The following is a 21,839-nucleotide window of genomic DNA, read 5'->3' as shown; positions in this document are numbered from 1 at the left end:
AAGAATGGTAAAGCAATTTCTCTAGTTCTAGAAGTGGAAGTGAAGAAAAGGAAGCTAAATGCACTATTGAGAAAGTCTAAATCGGTGGCAGGTGAACAAAGATATGGGTTAGCTGTCAAAGACTTTTTTTATTAGTGTAACAGTATAATCACAGTTCATGAGAGTATGCCTTTTTCAAATTTAAATTTTGCTAAGAAGCATATATAAATCTGTCTATGCATAGTTGCTTTTGAAGAGAGAAAAACAATTCCACTTTGTGATGAAACTTACAGTACATGTCCTCCAGCTTAAAATAATGCTTAAACTAATTTAATCTCCATCACTATTTTAACTCACTGCAGAAAAAAGCATCCTATTCAATGCAATACTAGAGAAACACACACAAGAGATATGCATACAAAATGACATATGCATGCACTAATTGAACATTCCAACAAACCATGGCAATTATGACAAGGTAAAGGTGATGCTGTCTATAAAAGGTTCACAGGTCCCTGCCTGTCATATTTGGTCACAGCAAAGTACAGAAGTAAGGGGAATTTGCACCAAAGGAAATCTAAGGGGAAGGATTTGTCCTCTCCCTTATCAGCTGGCTAAAGCAGGGAAAACCTATTAGAATTAATGCCTAGTACTTTTCAGTTGATTTATTTTTTTGTTTTGTTTTACTTTGTAGCTTGCTCTCTTCCCCACAAATGAATGGAAAATTTCTTACAGAATTTTCTTTCTGCCAGCAGCAACTCCCATAATTCTGGATATCTGGACTGCTCTCCTCTCACTATAGCTTCAAAGAGGCAGATCAGAATTTTGGCTCTGCATACTCTGGCCATACCCCACCTTGTCCGGCTTACTACCAGATGAGTTATTCCAAAACTGTAAAATTTGCATAATTTCACTAACAAAATATTCCAGAGACAATGTAACTACTATGTACATTAGATCAAGGAAAAACAGTTCTATCATAACAATTCCACTTAATATTTGACCCTTGGCTCATGAGTCATCTAGAGTGAATAGAACTGTGGTAGATACTATTTGTAGACATGAAATTATAGGTAAGTAATTTCCATTCTGCAGCCCAGCATCTCCCACAATTCTTGATGTCCAGGAAGTAGTGAGAAGTGATCAGAGTGTTGTGAAAACAGAATTCAATAAATAAGAAGCACTCCTCTTTTCATGAGGTCGGTCAAAGGTCAATATTATTTCTGGGCTATCACCTGAAGCACCTTCCTGCCAAAGCAGGTCTCTGCAGAAGACAGATCCATCTTACAGTGATTAATGAAGGTATGAAATGTAGATCAAGGGCTGCTTTGCAAGTTTCTGAAGTGGACACATTTGCTCATTCAACCCATGAAATTGTTAAGGATCTCATATAGCATACCTTCATCCTTTCTGAGACAGGAACTCTGATGATTTGTAGGCTTCCATGATACATAGTCTAATCCACAAAGCGATGAAGGAGTTGGAAGCTCTATGTCCATGAAAGGCTATGAACAGGGAGCCCAATCTTCTCATGGATTCTATATGCTTGAGATAGATTTTCAATACTCTTCAGACATCTTAAGATGTAAAACACCTTTTCAGTTCGGGGTTATGATTTTGGACAACAGGAAGGAAGCACAACCTTTTGGGAAACGTTGAAAGAGGAATTTACCTTAGGAAGAAAGGATTCTAGTGTCCTGAGCATCATCTTGTCCTCATGGAACATGAAGTAAGGATCTTGTATAGATAAGCCTCTGACGCTTACTGGGTGGGCAAGACAGCTACTAAGAAACAAGTCTGAATGGATAAAAGCAGCTGACACTGAAGTCAAAGCTTGTCACAGCCCTCCATAGATCTTTGGGATTTGCATTGTGCTCTTAAAACCAGTTGTAGAACCTGGAGCAATTAGAGAAGTATACTTTTAGTATCAGTTTCCCCCTAAACTATAGCAATGTCTTGATGTCTCTGAAGAACAGACTGAGACCTTCTAACACTTTCCTCTCAACAGCCAGGCTACGAATTGAAGATATTAGTTGAACATCTAGAGGACATCTTATCTCAATGGGAGCTGGAGTAGGGGTTCTGGTTTTAGGTCTATCAGCCCTGAGAACGAAAGTGTTGGCCAATGAGGAATTACTCCCACCTGGTCTCATCTTATTTTTGTAGAGACCATCTTCCCCAATAGCAGAAAGGGTAGAAATGCATGAAGTAGGTCCTGCTGCCAACTGTGCAACAAGGCATCTGTCCCCTGGTTTGGGGGTTTCTCTCCCTTGGGAATTATTTTGGCATCTTTGTGTTCACATGATTTGCAAACAAGTTGGTCAAAGGGAGGCTGAATGTCTGAATGATGAAATCAAAAACCTTTTGATTCAGGCACTACTCGGAGTTGCTGACCCTACGCCTGCTGAGCAGTCTGCCTTTTGGATCAGATCCCCCTCTGATGTAGAACACGCTGAGGGAAAGGAGGAACTGTTTTGCTGACCTCATTATTTCCAGTGCTTCCACATGTAGCAGCAGTCTCCTTGTTTCCCTTTTGTTGTTTAAATATGCAACTGTAGTTGTATTATCTGACTGACCCAGGACATCGTTCCCCCTTTTGGGTGGGCTGGAACCTTTGCACAGCTAACTTGACTGCTCTCAGCTTTTTCCTACTGGCTCCAGATACCCTGGGTTGTTTAGGTCTTCAAATGAACTCCCTAGATCTCCAAACTGGCATCAGTTGCGAAGATTCAAGGATATGGAAGGAGACGTGCCTTTGTGGACACTGTTTGTAGACTGAACACCTCTGTCAGAATCCATACTTGATCTTTTACATATTCTGGGAAGTGGTCCTACACCTTGAGAATGAAAACTTGAAGGCTTCTGATGCATGGAGTGATCCCTATGCAAAAAATCAGGAGTCCTAGCAGTTGGAAGCATAATGCTATGGCAGGTCTCCTGTGACTCTGGAACAAGATGATAAATTTCTGGATTTTCTGAAACCTTTCTAATGATGCGTAGATCCTTGCTACTGAGATGTGTATTTTTTCCCCCAGGTGGATGGAACCAGGAAACCTTTCTTGGCATTGATAATGAAGCTGTGCACCTGAGGGGGAGACAATGTCCGACACACGGCCCTGTGCACTGCTGATCACGATGGAGCTCTGATCAGAATGTCATCCAAGAAAGGGTACAGCTGAGTTCTCTGCAACCTGAGTGTGGCTATCTATCATTACCAATATCTTTGTAAAAACTCTGGGGGCCAAGGACAGAGCCAAATGGAAGTGTTCAGTACTGATCATGTTTCCTGCTGTAAGCAAACCTCAGACTCTGCAGTGGCACAATCTGATGGGAATATGGAGATATGCATCCACTAGATCTACTGAAGTCAAGAAGTCCCCCTGGGATAGGGATGATTCTGCAGAGGTCAGGATCTCCATCTGAAACTTAGTTTTCTTCATCCACTTGTTGAACTGCTTTAGGTTGAGAATGGTTCTGATAACCCTCATGCACTTCCAGACAATGAAAAACATGGAGTAGAGCCTAGACAACCTTCCTTCTGAAATTACACTATCATTTCCATAACCAGAAGATGAGATACTTGGTTCTAGATCAGACTGTGGTTTATAGGGTCATTGGAGCTGCATGACTGGATGAAGAACAGATGGGATAGAGCCCCTAGCTCAAGGGAGTATCCGTGGCTCACTGTCTCCCTGACCCATTTGTCTGTGGTCATGGGAAGCCGTTCCTCTAGGAAATGGGAAATTCTGCCCTCTAGCTTCAGTTCTGGGCTAAGGCAGACATGATCTTTTTCATAAAAGTGGATTTGGGGAAGAGAGGGAGGACTAAGGCTCCTCTAGACTTCTCATCCAGGACCTTGATTTCACAGTTTTCCCTTGGAGAATCTGTTGTACTTTTGCTAGTACCTCCATTAGGATGGTGAGCGAAAGGAGTGCCTCTATCTGAAAACTGGTCTGTACTCTCTCCTGAGAGCACTTAGGGGGGCAGGGAGAGACTGGATTTTGCTGCATCAACCACCACCTTCTCCAGCTTTTCTCCAAAAAGGATGGAGCCTCTAAACTCAGCCAAGCATAGGACCTGCTTAAAATGAGTGTCCACTTTCCATGGACACAGCCATTCATGGTGCCAGGCTATTGGGCTGGAACTTATGGCTCAGCCTGACAATCTCTGTGTCTCCACTGAGGCACCAGCTACAAATGCTGTTGCCAGGGAGATCTGCCTTAAAATGGAACCAAAGTCAGGGTGATCTCTGTACTTAAGGGATTCGAGATCTTCCAGCCAAGAAAGAAATGCCTTCACAAAGCAGGTAGTTGACAGGGGTGCTCAAAAGGTGCCCGAAGCTTCTAAATCCTTTTTGAGAGTGGCCTCCATCTTTCTATCCATGTGGTTCTTCGGGTACAACTCCCCTCTGAGGGATAAACATATCACTGGAGGGATATTACAGCAGCATCCACTTTCAGTATCTCAGTAATAGACACCTTTAATTTTTGAATTTTACAGAGCCTACGGTCGCTCCTGTTGATGTGTTTGCCTTTATTGGCCTTATTTCATCATCCCTAATCACTTTCTTGAAGAAGGAATAATGGGGTATTGCAACCTCGGGGGATGTGGGGAGAAATTTGTTCTGAGGCTTACTCTCTGGAGCCTGCTCAGGTTGGATTTGAATCATGGAAACAATGTTGTTCTTGAAATTTCTTAAGGAAAAAAAACAAAAACAAAAAAAACTCTTTTGCTACATTCCCCCTCCCCTCATTCTGTTGGGATTCAGATGCCAACAGCTCACCTTCCTAAGTGGAGGAGGGGGAGGAAGAGGAGGCACAAGACATCTCCTGGATTGTGTGTGTGTGTTTTCTTTCTTTTTTGCCATTTAGATTTTCAACCTTTTACGTAGGCTTTGGGAGCACAGAAACTGCTGCAGCTTTGGTAAGGGCTTTTGTTACTTACCTTCCTGGAGCCCTCGAGAGATTTGACTCAGAATCCTCTCTCGCTGGGTCCCCTTATTGGTGGGAGTGGGGAACTCGCTGTCTGAGTCCTCCTGGCTGGCTTGGGAGGGCAGACTTTGCTTCTTTCCCCAGGGCACTCAGGACCCACAAGGCTCCCGGCTCCCCTCTTTGTTCTGCACTAGGTCCCCTGGGACTTACACCAGGAGACAGGTGGTCAGAGTCCTCCTCACATTTAGAGCCTCTCCCTGTTCTGCACTGGAGTACTTGGTCCATTTTTCCCAGACTGGAGTTGAGGACCACAACTGCCTATCTGACTCAGACCCAGAACCTAACAGAGTTAAGGTCGGTTGGCTGGGTACTACTCAACATCTGCATAGCCTGGGAAGGCTGCTTCACAGATAGAGAACTGCTTGGATTTAACCCTGTGCTTTCTTGGCTGCTCTGCCATGCCTGGATGGGAAAGAGGAGCAAGCAGGGAGCAGAGGCTCAGGGTGGGTTAAACTCCTAAGGGATAACCTGATCTAGGGATGAGAAGGAACACTTCTCCTCACTGCTCAAGCTGGACAGAAAAAGCTCAAATTGCAAAGTAAGGATGGAAGCAACAGAAACTGCCCCAGTCTGTCGGCAAGTGAGAGCGGAGGGGGTGTGGCCAGTGTGTTGAGCCAAACATTGATCCACCTCCATGAAGCTGCAGAGAGAGACTAGCCCAGACATCCAGAAATGTGGGAGGCACTGGGCTGCAGAAAGAATATTAAAGAGACTAAGGCCTTGTCTATACAGTGTAGTAGTCCACACCAGAGGAATGGAGATTCTAATACATGATAGCATGTTGCACACTAACTGAAGAGTGGACCCTGCTGGCATACACTAAAAATTCTCTAGAGCCTCATTTACATAAGCCAATTAGTGCACAACACATTTGAGTGCACTACAACTTACACACCTTTGGTGAGGACTAATGCACAGTATAGACAACCCCGATGCTTGGAAATTTATTTCCTTTCCCTCTCTGATGAAACCACGCACCAGCTTACGCTACTAGACAAAGAAAAGGTTTAAAGCAGCAAAGAGAAAAAAAGTGTTTACTGTACATGAAATTTAGCAGATGGAGATTCATATACTCTAAGGCCATAAGGGACTATTGGATAGGGCAGAGGCAGTAGATGTAATATAGCTCAATTTAGTAAAGCGTTTGATGCTGTATCACATGATCTTCTCATAAGTAAACTAGAGAAATATAACCTAGATGAACCTACAATAAGGTGGACGCACAACTGGTTGGAAAACCATATTCAGAGTAGTTATCAATGGTTCACAGTCACACTGCAAGAGCCTATCAAGAGAGGCCCTGCAGGGATCTCTCCTGGGGCTGGCTCTATTCAATATCATCATAAATGATTTGGATAATGGCAGAGAGAGTACACTTATAAACTTTGTGGATGATATCAAGCTGGTACAGATTGCAAGTGCTTTGGAGACAGAATTATAATTCAAAATGATCTTGACAAACTGGAGACATGGTCTGAAGTAAATAGGATGAAATTCAATAGGGACAAATGTAAAGAACTACACTTAGAAGAGAATAATCAATTGCACAAATAGAAATTGGAAAATGACTGCCTAGGAAGGAGTATTGCAGAAAGGAATCTGGAGATCACAGTGGATCACAAACTAAACATGAGTCAACCATGTAATACCGTTGCAAAAAAAAAAAAAAAAGCGAACATCATTTTGTGATGTCTTAATAGGGGCGTTGTAGAAAGACACGAGAAGTCATTCTTCCACTCTACTCAGCACCAACGAGACTTCAGCTGGAGTACTGTGTCCAGTTCTGGTCACCACACTTCAGGAAAGAGGTGGACAAAACGTAGAAAGTCCGGAGGAGAGCAACAAAATGATTAAAGGTCTAGAAAACATGAGAGGGGGGACACGATAACAGTCTTCAAGTATGTAAAAGGTTGTAAGAAAGAGAAGGGTGATAAATTGTGTTCCTTATTCGCTGAGGACTGGAAAAGTAGTAATGGACTTCATTGCAGCAAGGGAGATTTAGGTCAGAGATTAGGAAAAATTTCATAACTGTAAGCGTAGTTAAGCTCTGGAACAAATTGCTCAGGGAGGTTGTGGAATCTCCATCAGTGGAGGTTTTAACAACAGGTTGAACACACACTTGACAGGGATGGCCCAGATCAGGGGCTGGCAACCTTTCAGAAGTGGTGTGCCGAGTCTTCATTTATTCATTCTAATTTAAGGTTTCGCGTGCCAGTAATACATTTTAATGTTTTTAGAAGGTCTCTTTCTATAAGTCTATAATATATATATAAAATATTGTTGTATATAAAGTAAATAAGGTTTTTAAAATGTTTAAGAAGCTTCATTTAAAATTAAATTAAAATGAAGAGCCCCCTGGACCGGTGGCTAGGACCTGGGCAGTGTGAGTGCCACTGAAAAATCAGCTCGCGTGCCAAAGATGGCACGCGTGCCATAGGTTGCCTACTCCTGGCCTAGACAATACTTGGTCCAGCCTCAGTGCAGAGGACTGGGTGACCTATTGAGATCCCTTCCAGTCATACATTTCTATGATGGTGATCATCTAGTTAGACCTGCTGTATAGCAGAGGCCATACAACTTCCCCAAAATAATTCCTAGAGCAGATCTTTTAGAAAAACATACAATTTAAAAATGTATGTTAAAATGGAGAATCCAGTACGACTCTTGGTGAAAAGATGTTAAGAGATCACCAGATAGAGGTGAATTGAGAATTGAATTAAGAAGCTGACTATCATTTGTCATACAACATTCAACAGACCGCTTTGCAAACTTCAGATACAGGTACTTTCCATAGATTGGTCCATGAGGTGGCTAATACTTATTCCTTCTCCTCTGACACCCTCTTTATATACTGAACTATTTGACCCCAGTCCTGAAAACACTTAATTTTACACTATTAGCCTCATTGACTATGAGACTATTCATACGTAAACATTTGTAAGATCATAGTTCTAGTGATTAATATTTAAAGTTTCTCCAAAACATATAATCATAACATAGCAAAGATCAGCACACATTCAGAATAGCAGCATCTGGACATTTTCCTTTCTTTCACTCATTCAATCAGATGCAATTTTATTAACATGGCTGGAGGTTTACCATGGAGTACTTGGCCTGATGATTTTTTCCCCTTTTTTGACATAATATAATAGAAAAAGATGGTTACAGTCTTAAAAAAAGTACAATCTGCAAAACATATTGTTCTTTAAAATACTGTACATTTACACCAAAATGAACAACAATCACCTCTTCCTCAAGTCTGCCATCACGCAAGGTTGGTGGTATCCCTGGATGCTTTGCTGCCAGTAGTTCCATCAGGTTGTGTGTAGAATGAAGTCTCTTCACACAGAGAAAAGCAACAATTATCATGAAATACAATATACTGTATTATCTGGTACAGCAACTATGAAATCATTAGTGGAATCCCAGAACATGGCTACTTATGAGAATAATAATAAATATTTAATTTAAAGGTAGGGCTTTCCTCTGTGAATCTTAAAGTACCTTATGAAGGTGAGTGAGACAACTAGGTTACCTGACTCCCCCAAGATCTCATAGCAAATCAGTGGGAAAGTCTAAAAAAGAACCCATGTCTTTTTTATTCTTTTGCTTTGTACTCTATATACTAGATCACAGCTGTTTCCCTTAAAGCCATCGTGAAATGCAAGGCATTTATCTTAAAAATTATTCTTTTATAATGATTTTTAAAAAATAAATATGGAAAGAAGTTGTTTATATGTCCCTAAAATAGACAAACTTCAGAAAAGTTGGAAAAAATTATAAACTCTGAGCAGCTTCTGCCATTTAACTTAAGTTACTGTAGTATAGTTTTATTAACATCATTGTCATATCAAAGTCAGCATTTAAGGCCACAAGAGACCATCAGATCATCTACTCTGACCTTGTTTGTAACATAGGCCACTAAATACCACCTAGTTACCCCCACAACAAGCCCAGCAATCGGAATTAGACCAAAGTATTACAATCTTAAGGAGACTAAACTATTGTGTGGCACAAGAGGGACAAAGGTGCACCAATGCCCAACTTCCCTGCAATGGCAGGGAATTGATTTAGTGAGACACTGTTTATATTATGTGAATGTGTGTTTCCTAAAGGGATACTGTCAACATTTTTTTATTCTCTTTTTTGTGTTAAAATGCTCTTAGAGTTATCATTTCTTGTGATATAACAATTTGACCTGACTTGGTTCCATTTGTACTTCTCCAGGAACCATCGCAGCTGCCTTTTGTCTATTTCTCTGCCTGTACTCTAGCACCACTGATATTAACAGTGATATGCAAGACTCCAACATTACAGCTTGTTAAATTCTATTGTAGACCAGCAGGTGGAGCTCACATTGTTTTTTTGGTGCATCACTAAAAATTAGAGGCAAGGCTTTATAAAAATTTATTGTTGCACTATGGTGGCTTTAAACAAGAAATCTGTAGTTCAGTGGACTTTTTTGATAGATCACAATGTTTAGAGCAGTGGTTTTTAAACTTTTTCTCCGAGGACCCAGTTGAAGAAAATTGTTGATGCCTGTGACCCAACAGAGCTGGGAATGAGGGGTTCAGGGTGTGGGAGTGGGCTCTGGGCTGGGTTTTGGGGTGTGGGAGTAGATCAGGGTTCTGGGCTGGTGGTGCAGGCTCTGGAGTGGGGCCGGGATGAGGGGTTTGGGGTGCAGGAAGGGGCTCTGGGTTTGGGCAGGGCTCAAGGCTGGGGCAGGGGATTGGGGTGCAGGGGCAGGGCTTACCTCAGGCAGCTCCCAATAGGCAGCACAGCAGGGGCACTAAGGCAGGCTTCCTGCCTCTCCAAGCACCGCAGACCACGCTGCACCCTGGAAATGGCCAGTAGCCGTCCAGCTCCTAGGCGGAAGTGTGCAAGCAGCTCCATGTGGCTCTTGCCTACAGGGACCCCTCCACCCCCCTGCAGCGGAGCCATTGCTCAGGGCGGGGGCAGAGCACAGAGCCCTGTGGGTCCCCCACCTAGGAGCCAGACCTGCTGCAGGTCGCTTTTGGAGCGCAGCGCGGTGTCAGAACAGGTAGAAACTAGCCTGCCTTAGCTGGGCAGCACTGCTGATGGGACTGACCAGAGCCACCGCAACCCAGTGCCTTACATTCTGAGACTCAGTACTGGCTCCCAACCTGCAGTTTGAAAGCCACTGGTTTAGAGTATGTTATATTTGAAGACAGAACAAGTTAACAGTGTCCCTTTGGCAAGCCCCTATGAGAAATGGCTGCATAAGAAATTTAACTGAACAGTCAAGTACATGTTGTTACGTTTATTTAAAAAATGCATATGAACTTAAATGCATACTCACTTGCAGCGAATCTGTTTTGAGCTTTTCTTTGTGCTCTTCAGAGGAACGCAACACCTCTCTGTACAGGTCTGCTGCCAAAGCATATTCATCTGAAGAATTCAAATCCATTTAGAACCAAACACAACATGATTTCTATCTCCAAGTGGCCACAAATGGCCATCATCTCTAACATATGTCAGATGCCTTCAGAGGGATCATCTACTATTTACTTGCTGATTTCTTGGTAGTTGTAAATTGCCTATTTTAAAACAGCAATTGAAGAAGAATGTTTTACCCAACATAGTGGAATTCTACTCTGAAAAGTAAGTCTAGGAATGGCATTATGGGGTACCATGTTTGTTGTTTCTCAATGACTTCCAGAGCAAACAGTCTGTTTCCAAGTTAAACATGATTTTTGCAATTGCCAGACCAGTAAACACATGATGGTTTCAGAGTCAAGCAGAATTCTGCATGCCATATTTTCAAACTTCAAATTCAGCCTTAATGCAAACCCATTGATTACAACACCCACTGCACTGGTGCAACTGAATGCAAAATTTGCCAGTTCATGACTATGAATCGCAACTATCAATAAAAATGAATAGTCACTGGGGCAAGGAAAGAATGAGAATGATCCTATAGCTGGTGGTTAGGAAGTGGGAGACTCAGTTTCAATGGCTCTGCTCCAATGGCTATTTAATTATTTATAAAAAGTGGAACAGGTTTAACAGGAGAGATTGAGAAAAACACATACCACAATGTCCCATAGCCTAATAGCTAGAGCATTCTCTTTCAATATGGGAGACTCATGTTCAAACCCCTTCTCCATATAAAGTAGAGGGAGGAACTTCAGCTCATGTTTCCTGCATCTCAGATGCATTCCCTAACCCCGGAGCAAAAGGTTTTAAAGGAAGCCACCTCCTACTACAACCTCCCCACATTCTCCCCACTGACCTTTTTGTGAATCTAGTCCTCTGTTTTTGTCAAAATGCCTGCAGTCACAATGTTTTATTTTGACCCACTAAATCATTTTGATTTACCAAAATATTTTTTATTTTTAGAATTGCCACCAAACCAAAAAAATGCATTATTCACCCTCTTTTGTGCCATTTTCACAATCACTTTTCAGAGTGGAATTATAGTTTAAGAGGCCATGTGCACCTTGAGGAAGAAGGTAACTTATTTACTTGAAGCTATATTTGTAAATCATAAAAAACACAATTATGTATGCTTTCTTCAACTCCAACAATAAAAAGAAGATAGGTAACCAAATTAATAGTCTGGGAAAACTTTTGAATGAGTGTGGTGGTCCATGGGACGTAAAAGTGTAAGGGTGGACAGTAAGATAATGGTGAAAGCCCTTTTCTAGTTCCAAATATCTTGAAAAGTGGTAGCAAGTTACAGGGTGGGGAATTGTCTAGTACAGTGGTTCTCAATCAGGGGTACACGTACCTCTGGGAGTACGCAGAGATCTTCCAGGGGGTACATCAACTTATCTAGATATTTGACTAGTTTTACAACAGGCAACATAAAAAATACTAGTGTAGTCAGTATAAACTAAAATTTCATACAATTACTTGTTTATACTGCTCAATATTTTATAGACTGAAATATAAGTACAATATTTATATTCCAGTTGATTTATTTTATAATTATATGGTAAAAATGAGAAAGTAAGCAATTTTTCAGTAATAGTGTGCAGTGATACTTTTGTATTTTTATGTCTGATTTTGAAAGCAAGTAGTTTTTAAATTAGATGAAACTTGGGAGTACATGAGACAAATCAGATTCCTGAAAGGGGTACAGTAGTCTAGAAAGGTTGAGAGCCACTAGTCTAGTAAAAGCTTTATTGAAAGAACAGGTAAACTGAAGAGACTGTTGAAGTTAATGCAGCTTAACTGAAAATGACATTATGTGATTTGATTTATCTGAACTACTAGGTGTTACAAAACACAGTACACTTCACTTCCACACTTCAGAGTTCACTGTTAATCACCAGGACAACATCCGATTAATAGGTGTAAGTGGGAAGGAACTCAAACAAAATGTATTCTTATCCTTATGTATTTATTCATAAGAGATTGTTTTAAAAGTGAGTACTAATACTATAACTAAGGGGCAGGGGGTGCAATTCCAAGCAACTCATTAGTTTTAACAAGGATCACTTGGCAAAAAAAACAAACCAGCTGTACTTTTGCTGTGAACATTTAGAACTAAGCACCTAAGTAAATTATGCTACTTGGTAACAGATTCACACAATTATTTTTCTTTGCTTTATTTTTCAGATTTCTGATTAGAACTCTCAGAACCCCCACACTGATTCAACTGGAATCTACGCTGCCATTTATATGCTAATATTCCTTCAACTAAACAGTATTTGCAATGGCAACAACAAAATAACTTCTTGTATTTCTCACATTCTCTGTGTACACAGCAATTGCTCCAGACTTGGGGGCGGAAAGTGCTGTCATCACTGCTACCAAATTGGTCATCTTTTGTAACTTCAACTTCAAATGGCAGTATCAATCCTTGCTATTGATACCATTAAAAACTATTACCATTTAAAAACAATGTTGCAAAAGCATCCATATGTTATATAATATTGAAAGTGGAATGTGTTATTGAAGCTGTGTGTCTCATTTTATGTGGTATTTTAAACATTTTAACAACGTCATAATATTCTAGGGAAGAGACCAAAGATTTCACTTACCATTAGATCAAAGGAGCAAAGTTCAGTGACTGGAATGAATGTGCAAAGGACAAAAAACCTTTCTGATAAATTAGAGCACCACACACACTTCCAGCATTGTGCCACTCTTTGCTAGGTACATGTTTGCAGTTCTATTACCTGCAAAAAACCTTTGATGTAGCTGTCACAATTTCAGAGGTAACTGCATCTCTGATTCCGTCTCTCACCCTTCTTAGAACTCTGACCTCTAGCCCTCACCTCTCTCAGGAGAGAGTCCTGCGTGACAAGGAAAGCTGTTTTCCAGGAAAGGTAGAGAAGTGACCCAGTGACCATTGGCTCGAATGGGGCACCCATGAGCCTGGATAGGATCAGGTTGAGGTCCTACGTAGGGGCTGGATGCCAAATTTGTGGGTACAGACATTCCAATCACTTGAGGAACCTGCTGACCATGGAATTGGAGAAAACTGAGAGCCCGTTTTCACCCAGGTGGGAGGCCACAATTGCTGCTAGGTGTACTCTGATGGATGAAACTGCTAGGCCTTGCTGTTTCAAGGATAAGAGATAATCTAGGATGGTAGGTACTGGCATCTTCAGAGGGGCAGTATTGCTCAGGGCACATCAGCAGGAGAAACGCTTCCACTTGGTCAGATATGTGGACCTAGTAGAGGGTTTTCTGCTACCCAAGAGTACGTGCTGCACCGAGTGGGAGCAACGCAGCTCAGATTGAGTTAGCATGCAGCACCCATACTGTGAGACGGAGGGACTGCAGGTCCAGATGACACAGTTGGCCATGCTCCTGAGTGATCAGTTCTTGCCACAGTGGGAGTGGAATTAGTGTGGTCACTGACAGATCGAGGAGAGTGTGTACCAATGTTGCCTGGGCCACACCAGAACGATCAAGATTAAGCGGTCCTTGTCTCTTCGCAATCTGAGAAGGACCTTGTGGACTAATGGGAATGGAGGAAAGGCATAGAACAGATGGTCTTTCCACGGCATCAGGAAGGTGTCCAATAGGGAGCCCGGGGAGTGCTCCTAGAGAGAGCACAAGAGAAAGTTACTCACCTTGCAGTAACTGAGGTTCTTTGAGATGTGTGTCCTGTGGGTGCTCCACTCTAGGTGACGGTGCGTTCCGGCGCCGTAGATCGGAGATTTTCGGTAGCAGTGCCTCGTTGGGACGCACGCACTCAGTTGGTATCTCCCGTCTCGTTGGAATCTTCCTGAGTCCGTGCGCCCCACGCCCTCCTCAGTTCCTTCTCTACCGTGGAGAATCATACTAGTACTCCAAAGTAGAGGGGAGGAAGGGGAGGAGTGGAGCACCCACAGGGACGCACATCTCGAAGAACCTCAGTTACTGCAAGGTGAGTAACTTTCTCTTCTTCTTCGAGTGCTGTCCCTGTGGGTGCTCCACTCTAGGTGAATGTGTAGCAGTACCCACTATGGTTTATTTGGTGAGACTTTGGAGATGCAGCAGTGAGTACTGTAGATAGTACTGTATGGTCTACTATGGCGTCTGCCATGGTGTCTTGTATGAGAGCATAGCGTTTTGCAAACTTGTGTTCAGATGACCCCATAGCCGCTTTGCAGATGTCAGGAATGGGAACACTGTGTAGGAAGGCAACGGATGTCGACATGGCTCGAGTGGAATGAGTTCTAATGCCTTCAGGCGGTTGAAGATTTTACGCACGGTAACAGGATCTGATGCAGTCAGAGATCCACTTGGATAGATGTTGTTTAGAGATAGCCGTACCTTTCGATCTTTCGGTAATGGAAACAAAGAGTCGTGGGGACTCAGAAATGGTTTGGTCCTGTCTAAATAAAAGGTGATTGCTTGCCTGATATTGAGAGTATGCAGGGTTGCCTTCTGTGGAGTCTTGTGAGGTTTGGGATAGAAAGTAGGTAAGTATATAGGTTGGTTGAGGTGGAAGGTCGATACCACCTTAGAAAGAAATTTAGGATGTGGTCTCAAAGTGACTATCTTTGGAGAAGATTGTGTAGGGAGGGTGGGCCATCAGGGCGCTCATTTCACCAACTCTCTCTGCTGATGTTATGGCAACTAAGAAAGCCACCTTCTTGGACATATGAAGATGAGAGGAGGTAGCCAAGGCCTCAAATGGAGGTTTCATAAGAGTATGAAGAACAAGGTTAAGATTCCATGCAGCCGCTGTTGGGTAAATTTCAGGGTAGAGATTTTGCAAGCCCGTGAGAAAGCGTTTTATGGTGGAGTGGGTAAAGAATGAATAACTGTCTAATAGGTCATGGAAGGTGGTAAGAGCCGCCAGGTGCATTTTGATGGAGCTGAGCGAAAGTCCTTCCTGTTTTAGTTTCAGGAGGTAGTCTAGAATGTTAGGGAGGGTCACGTTATTGAATGCTAAATGATTACGTGAGCACCAGGGGGCGAAACACTTCCACTTCTGCAGGTAGGTTTTACGAGTGGAGTCTTTCCTACTGTGCAGGAGGACATATTGGACTTGCTCGGAACATGCGAGTTCATGGGTTTCGAACCATGAAGGAACCAGGCTGTGAGGTGGAGCTTTTGGAGCTGGAGTGAAGAACCCGTTTGTTGTCCTGGGAAACGTGGTCTGGCCTGTTGGGGAGAGCCCGCGGGTGACGGGAGGATATGCAGAGTAGGTAGATATACCACATCTGTCTTGGCCAAGCTGGGGCAATAAGGATGACCCAGGCCTTGCTGTCCGCAATCTTCCAAAGAACCCTGTGTAACAGAGGGATTGGTGGAAGGCGTACAGGAGGGAGTTGTTCCATGGGATGAGGAATGCATCTCCTAGGGATGCAGTCCCAAGTCCCGCTCTAGAGCAAAAAACGGAACATTTTAGATTCTGGGTCGTGGCAAAGAGATCTATTGACGAGGTGCCCCAGAGGGAGAAGAGCTGTTGGAGTACTGCGGGGTGCAGTTCCCATTCGCGCTGTGTCAGGAAGTGCCTGCTGAGTGCGTCGGCAGTAGTGTTGTGGCAGCCTGGTAGGCGGGAAGTGATGATTTGTATTCGATGTTGTATGCACCAGTTCCATAGCTGAATGGCTTCCATGCAAAGGGAATGTGATCGGGTTCCCTCTTGTCTGTTTATGTAGTACATGCATGCTATGTTGTCTTTTAAGGCCCAAAGAGATTTGTCCTTTTATGAGGGGAAGAAAGTGAAGGCATGCTCGCCTCACTGCTCTGAGCTCTAAGAGATTTATGTGTAGGTGCGTCTCTGATGCGGACCACTGGCCTTATGCCCTGTGCCGCCCTAGGTGTGCTCCCCAACCGATTAGGGAAGAGTCTGTGGTGAGCATGAGCGTTGGGGAACATTGCTGGAAGGAAACCCCTGTGCAGAGGTTTTCTGGACTTACCAATGCTGGAAAGCTATAACATTGGGAGGAGGAGTTAGCAGCATCCCTAAGGTGTGTCTGTTGGGTTTGAAATTGGAAATGAGCCAGCCCTGGAGACATCTCATGAGTAGCCTGGCGTGGTGAACCACGAAGGTGATGGCTGCCATGTGACCAAGGAGCTGTAGGCAAAGTCTTGCCTGTGTCCTGGGACGAATAGAGAGCGTGTGTTTGAGCTGCGTGATAGCGAGGAATCTGTGATATGGGAGCGAGGCCCTGCTCTGGACTGAGTCGAGATGAGCTTCGATGAACTCGATCTGTTGTTTAGGTGTCAGAGTTGATTTTTGGATGTTTATTTGGAGGCCTAGGCTGTGAAAGAGGGAGATGGCGAAACGGGTAGCTTGAAGTGTCTCGCCATAGGAGTTGCCCTTGATAAGGCAATCATCCAGATACGGGAACAGCATGACCCCGTGTTTGCGGAGGTGAGCCACAACCATGGCTAGAGTCTTGGAAAAAAACTCAGTGCTGTGGTGGGTCCGAAAGGAAGAACTCTGTATTGAAAATGGTCATGACCGATTGTGAATCGTAGGAAGCATCTCTGAGCTGGATGAATTGATATATGAAAGCAAGCATGCTGTAGGACAAGGGCTTTGAACCAGTCCCCTTGATCCAGGGCAGGTATTATTGTGCCCAGTGTGACCATCTTGAATCTTTGTATCCTCACGAATTTGTTCGGTCGGCATAGATCTAGTATAGGCCTCCATCCTCCGATCTTTTTCTGGAGTTAGAAAGTAATGGGAGTAGAAACCTGTCCCTTGATTTTGTGTCGGGACAGGTTCCACTGCACCTACTTGTAGAAGATGCACCACTTTTGTGCGAAGTAAGTGGTCGTGAGAAAGGTCCCTGAAGGGGGACAGGGAAGAGTAGGAGGAAGTTTGTCCTTATCAAAAGGGAGATCCTCCACTTTGGTCTGCAGTTCTTTGGGGTTGCCAGATGCAGAGGGCCATGAGGATCTGCGCATAACCACAGCAGTTGCAGTTGTACAGGCTGCTGTGTCTGCCGTGTCTAGAGATGCTGTAGGGCCGTTCTGGAAATCAGTTGGCCCTCAGTCAGGATTGATTTGAAGTCTGCTCTCATATCCTCTGGAATGTAGGCAGCAAATTCAAAAGTGTAGTGTAATTATCAAAGTCGTAACTGGCAAGGGGAGCAGAATAGTTTGCAATTCTGAATTGTAGTGTGGAGGACATATAAAGTTTGCGGCCCAAGACATCAAGGCATCTAAGGTCCTTGTCTTGCGTGGTCGGTCGATATTGTGACTGTTTCGTACTCTGTGCAACTGTATCCATGACAAGAGAGTTTGGTAGTGGATGAAAAAAATAGGAAGTCAGCGTCCTTAGCAGGGACATAGTATTTACGTTCAGCCTTTTTGCAAGTTGGTACTAAAGTCGCTGGGGTCTGCCAGAGAGTGTCAGCCGGCTCCAGGAGTGCTTCGTTTATAGGAAGCGCGATTTTTGAGGGTGCAGGCAGTTGAAGGATTCTGAGGAGTCTGTGTTGCATCTCCTGAACCTCTTGAAAGGGGATATCTTGACTGAGTGCCACCCTCCTGAAAAGTTCTTGAAATTGTTTACAGTCATCCACTGTAGAAGTGGACGGAGCATGAGACTGATGCACAGAAGGAGGATGACTAGTAGGAGGATGTTGCCAAGGGTACCACTGAGAACAAGGCATAGGGTAGGAGAACCCAGGTGTTGCCCATGGGGGGGCGAAGTAGGGAAACTGAGGCTGGTGGCCTTGAGCCGTGACTTGAGGTGGCAGAGGTGCCTGTGGAGGAGAAGCAGGAGGGGAGAACTCCACTTGTTGCTGTAAATCAAGTTCACCGTCAGTGAAAACCAGTTCAGGTGGAGAGAGCGGCGATTCAAAAAAATGAGCCCGGTGTATCTAGGAGCGGAGAGTGAGGCTCAGGTGGCACTGAAAGGTCACATTGAGTGAGAAACTGTTGCTCCTGCTCCCTGGGCTGAGCTGAGCCTGCTCTTTGCTCTAGCTCATTAGCAGGAGAAAGTGCAAGTGACAGTAGTGCTGCAGACTGCTTGGAGGTGCCCTGCAGGGGTCTGCTACTGGTGCTCGGGTGGAAGATAGCCTCGGTGCCAACGTTCTCCTCCCTGCAGGGGAGAATTGGGCTGCCGGCACTGCAGCCGTTTGCGGTGCCCAGGAGGCACTGCAGCCATTTGCGGTGCCCAGGAGGCGCGCGCTGCCGGCACCGCGGCCGCAAGGGAGGCACTTCACAGGGACGTGGGTGTCCCCAAAGCACTTCACACAGTATGATTGCCCATCTGTCTGTGGCATGGATTCCTGACAGGAAATACACCTCTTGAATCCTGAAGCTCCCGGCATTATGAGTTAGAGATGGCCGAGGAGAGTGTCTCAACGGGAGACAAGCCTGAGGGTTGTTTTTTTTTTTAAACTAAGTAACTAACTATGTAACTACAGTAAAGGAAGGGAAACAACTGGGATGTAACTAATAATTATTTCTATGTTCTTTGTTACTGTTTCCTATAGAGACCAGGGAAGAGAAGGCAGCACTGCCCCAAGTTCCGTCTTTGGCCGAGGACAGTTGAGAAGGAACTGAGGAGCGTGTGGGGCGCATGCACTCAGGAAGATTCCAACAAGACGGGAGATACCAACTGAGTGCGTGTGTCCCAACCAGGCACTGCTACCGAAAATCTCTGATAAACGGCGCCAGGATGCACCGTAACCTAGAGTGGAGTACCCACAGGGACAGCACTCCAAGAAGAACACTTGGCACTTCCGATTCTTGCGAGAGGCGAAAAGGTCAATGTGGGAAAACCCTCACTTCTGAAAAACAGAATGGATAATGTCCAGTCGAATTGATCACTCGTGAGCCAGGAAGGACCTGTTGAGGCAATCTGCCAAGGTCTTCTGGACTCTCGGGAGAAACGACACCACCAGGTCAACCAAGGGGCTATGCAGAATTCCCACAGGCGAATGGTGTCCTGACAGAGGGGGGATGATCGCGCTTCCCCTTACTTGTTGATGTAAAACATGACAGCTTTGTTGTCTGTGAAGACTGCGGCACAACGGCCCCGAAGGTGTTCATGGAACACCTAACACACCAGGCGTATTGCTCTCAGTTACCGTATGTTGATGTGCAGGGTTCTCTCTTGTATGGACCAAAGGCCCTGTGTGTGAAAGTATGCAAGGTGAGTGCCCCAGCCCAGAGATGATGCGTCCGTGGTTAGGACTAGGGAGGGCTGTGGGGCATGGAATGGCATCCCCCTGCATATGAAGTTGGGGTTCAGCCACCAAGCCGGGGAGGTTAAGACTGCTGTCAGTACTAGGGGGCAGGGATAGCTCAGTGGTTTGAGCATTGGCCTGCTAAACCCAGGGTTGTGAGTTCAGTCCTTGAGGGGATCACTTAGGGATCTGGGGCAAAATCAGTACTTGGTCCTGCTAGTGAAGGCAGGGGGCTGGACTTGATAACCTTTCAAGGTCCCTTCCAGTTCTAGGAGATATAACAAATATTAATGGAGGTATCCTATTATATTATACTTTGAGCACCGTGTCTAAATTGTCTCGGCCTGTTGGTAGACTGATGAGAGCCAGGCCTGAAGTGGACTGAGGTGTAGTCTAGCATGTCTGGTCACAAAGGTGCAAGACGCCATATGTCCCAGTAGATGGAGGCATGTGCATGCTGTCGAGGTCGGGAAGCTTTGGAGGCCATGGATAATGCTCCCCATGGACTGGAAGCGGGCAAGCGGTAGGCACGCCCAAGCAACATTTGAATCCAGGACTGCTCCGATGAAGTCTATTCTCTGGGTCGGCTGCAAAATGAACTTTTCGACACTGAGCAGCAGGCCCAGCTATCTGAACAAGCTCACGGTGAACCAAACAAGAGATTGCACCTGGAGCTCGGAGCGACCCCAAATGAGCCAGTCGTCGAGGTACGGAAACACTTGGATCCGATGTTGACGAAGTGAGGCAGCTATTACAGCCATACACATTGTAAATACCCTTGGTGCCGTGGATAGGCCGAAGGGGAGGATGGTAAACTGGAAGTGTCGTTGACTGACCACAAAGCGAAGGAAGCGCCTGTGCGGTGGGCAGATTGCTATGTGGAAGTACACGTTCCTTGTGTCGAGGGCAGCGCACCAATCTCCAGGATCCAGGGAAGGGATAATGGACCCCAAGGAAACCACGCGGAATTTCAACTTTACCATGAATTTGTTGAGTCCGAGCAGATTCAGAATTGGCCATAGTCCCCTCTTTGCTTTGGGGATTAGGAAATAGCGGGAGTAAAACCCCCTGTCCCTCAGTTCCCTTGGAACCTTCTCTATAACTCCGATAGCCAGAAGCGTCTGCACTTCCTGTAGAAGGAGATGGTTGTAAGAGGGGTCCCTGAAGGGGGACGGGGAGGGAGGGTGGGAAGTGGGGGACAGAACAAATTGAAGTCGGTATCCACTTTTCACCATGCGTAGGACCCAGCATTCTGACGTTATGCGGGACCACACAGGGAGGAAATAGGAGAGGCGGCTTGTGAAAGGTGGGAAAGGATCCTGAAAAGGAGACTGGTGCTCCACCCTCGGGCGCACCTTCAGAAGTTTTGCTTGGGCCCCGACGATGGTTTAGAGGCAGGGAGGGACCCTGGTTCTGGCCCATCTGAGGACTAGATAGCCTCCTCCTCCCACTGCGGCCACGTCTTCTAGAGGAGTCCTGTCTCGGCCGAAGGTTAGGGTAGGTGCGCTGCGGTTGGGGTCGAAAGGGCCTATGTTGCGTCACTGGGGTATGCATGCCCAATGAGTGCATGATGGCCCGGTTATCCTTCAGACTCTGGAGTCACTTTTGTCTGAAAATAGCCCCTGGCCATCAAAGGGCAGGTCTTGAATTGTCTGCTGCAGCTTTGGTGGAAGACCGGACACCTGCAGCCACGAGATGCGACGCATAGCTACGCCTGAGGCTAGAGTCCTAGCCACCGAGTCTGTCGCATCCATCGAAGCCTGCAAGGATGTCCTGACTACTTTCTTGCCCTCCTCCCATCAAGTTGCAGGTATTATAATTATACTGGCTCAAGAGGGCCTACTGGTTAGCCACCCTAAGTTGTAGGTCGCCAGTCAAACAGATCTTGTGCCCAAATAAATCCAGGCGTCTAAAGTCCTTGGATTTAGGAGCGGGAGCTTGTTGACCGTGTCTTTCCCTCTCATTAACTGACTTCACAACGAGGGAGCACTTGAGGGTGAATGTACAAGTACTGTCTTTGGAAGGGACCAAGTACTTCTTTTCCACCCCCTTAGCAGTGGGAGGAAGAGACACCAGAGACTGTTAGACTGTACTGGCATTAGCCTGGAGGGTTAGAATAAACGGCAAGGCTATACATGTGGGGGCATCGGCAGATAAAAATGTCCACCACCCGATCCTCAACCTCCAAGACCTCCTCCACCTGGAGGTTCATGTTTTGTGCCACCCTACAAAGCAAGTCTTGGTGCGCACGGAAGTCTATATGTGGTGGACCAGAGGAGGATGTGCCCACCATCACCTCGTCAGGCGA

The 21,839-nt window shown here is 45.0% G+C and overlaps 1 protein-coding gene across 10 annotated transcripts in view; it reads right to left on the bottom strand.

Moving 5' to 3' along the window:
• SHPRH (SNF2 histone linker PHD RING helicase) overlaps positions 1-21,839 on the bottom strand; it is a 1,098,091-nt gene that overhangs the window by 52,596 nt on the left and 1,023,656 nt on the right. For all 10 annotated transcript variants that reach the window (XR_007773878.1, XM_050949418.1, XM_050949417.1 and 7 more), the window contains 2 exons: positions 10,291-10,379; positions 8,217-8,309 (listed from right to left, as the gene is read on the bottom strand). Coding sequence is in view for 9 of the 10 variants with exons in the window: in XM_050949418.1 (XP_050805375.1) it covers positions 8,217-8,309; positions 10,291-10,379 (182 nt within the window). In the remaining variant the exon portion in view is untranslated. The remainder of the gene's footprint in view (positions 1-8,216; positions 8,310-10,290; positions 10,380-21,839) is intronic.

The sequence above is a fragment of the Gopherus flavomarginatus genome, chromosome 4, assembly GCF_025201925.1.
Source record: "Gopherus flavomarginatus isolate rGopFla2 chromosome 4, rGopFla2.mat.asm, whole genome shotgun sequence".
NCBI lineage: Eukaryota > Metazoa > Chordata > Testudines > Testudinidae > Gopherus > Gopherus flavomarginatus.
The sequence above is the reverse complement of the archived record's forward strand: the minus strand, read 5'-3'. Positions and strand labels throughout refer to the sequence as shown.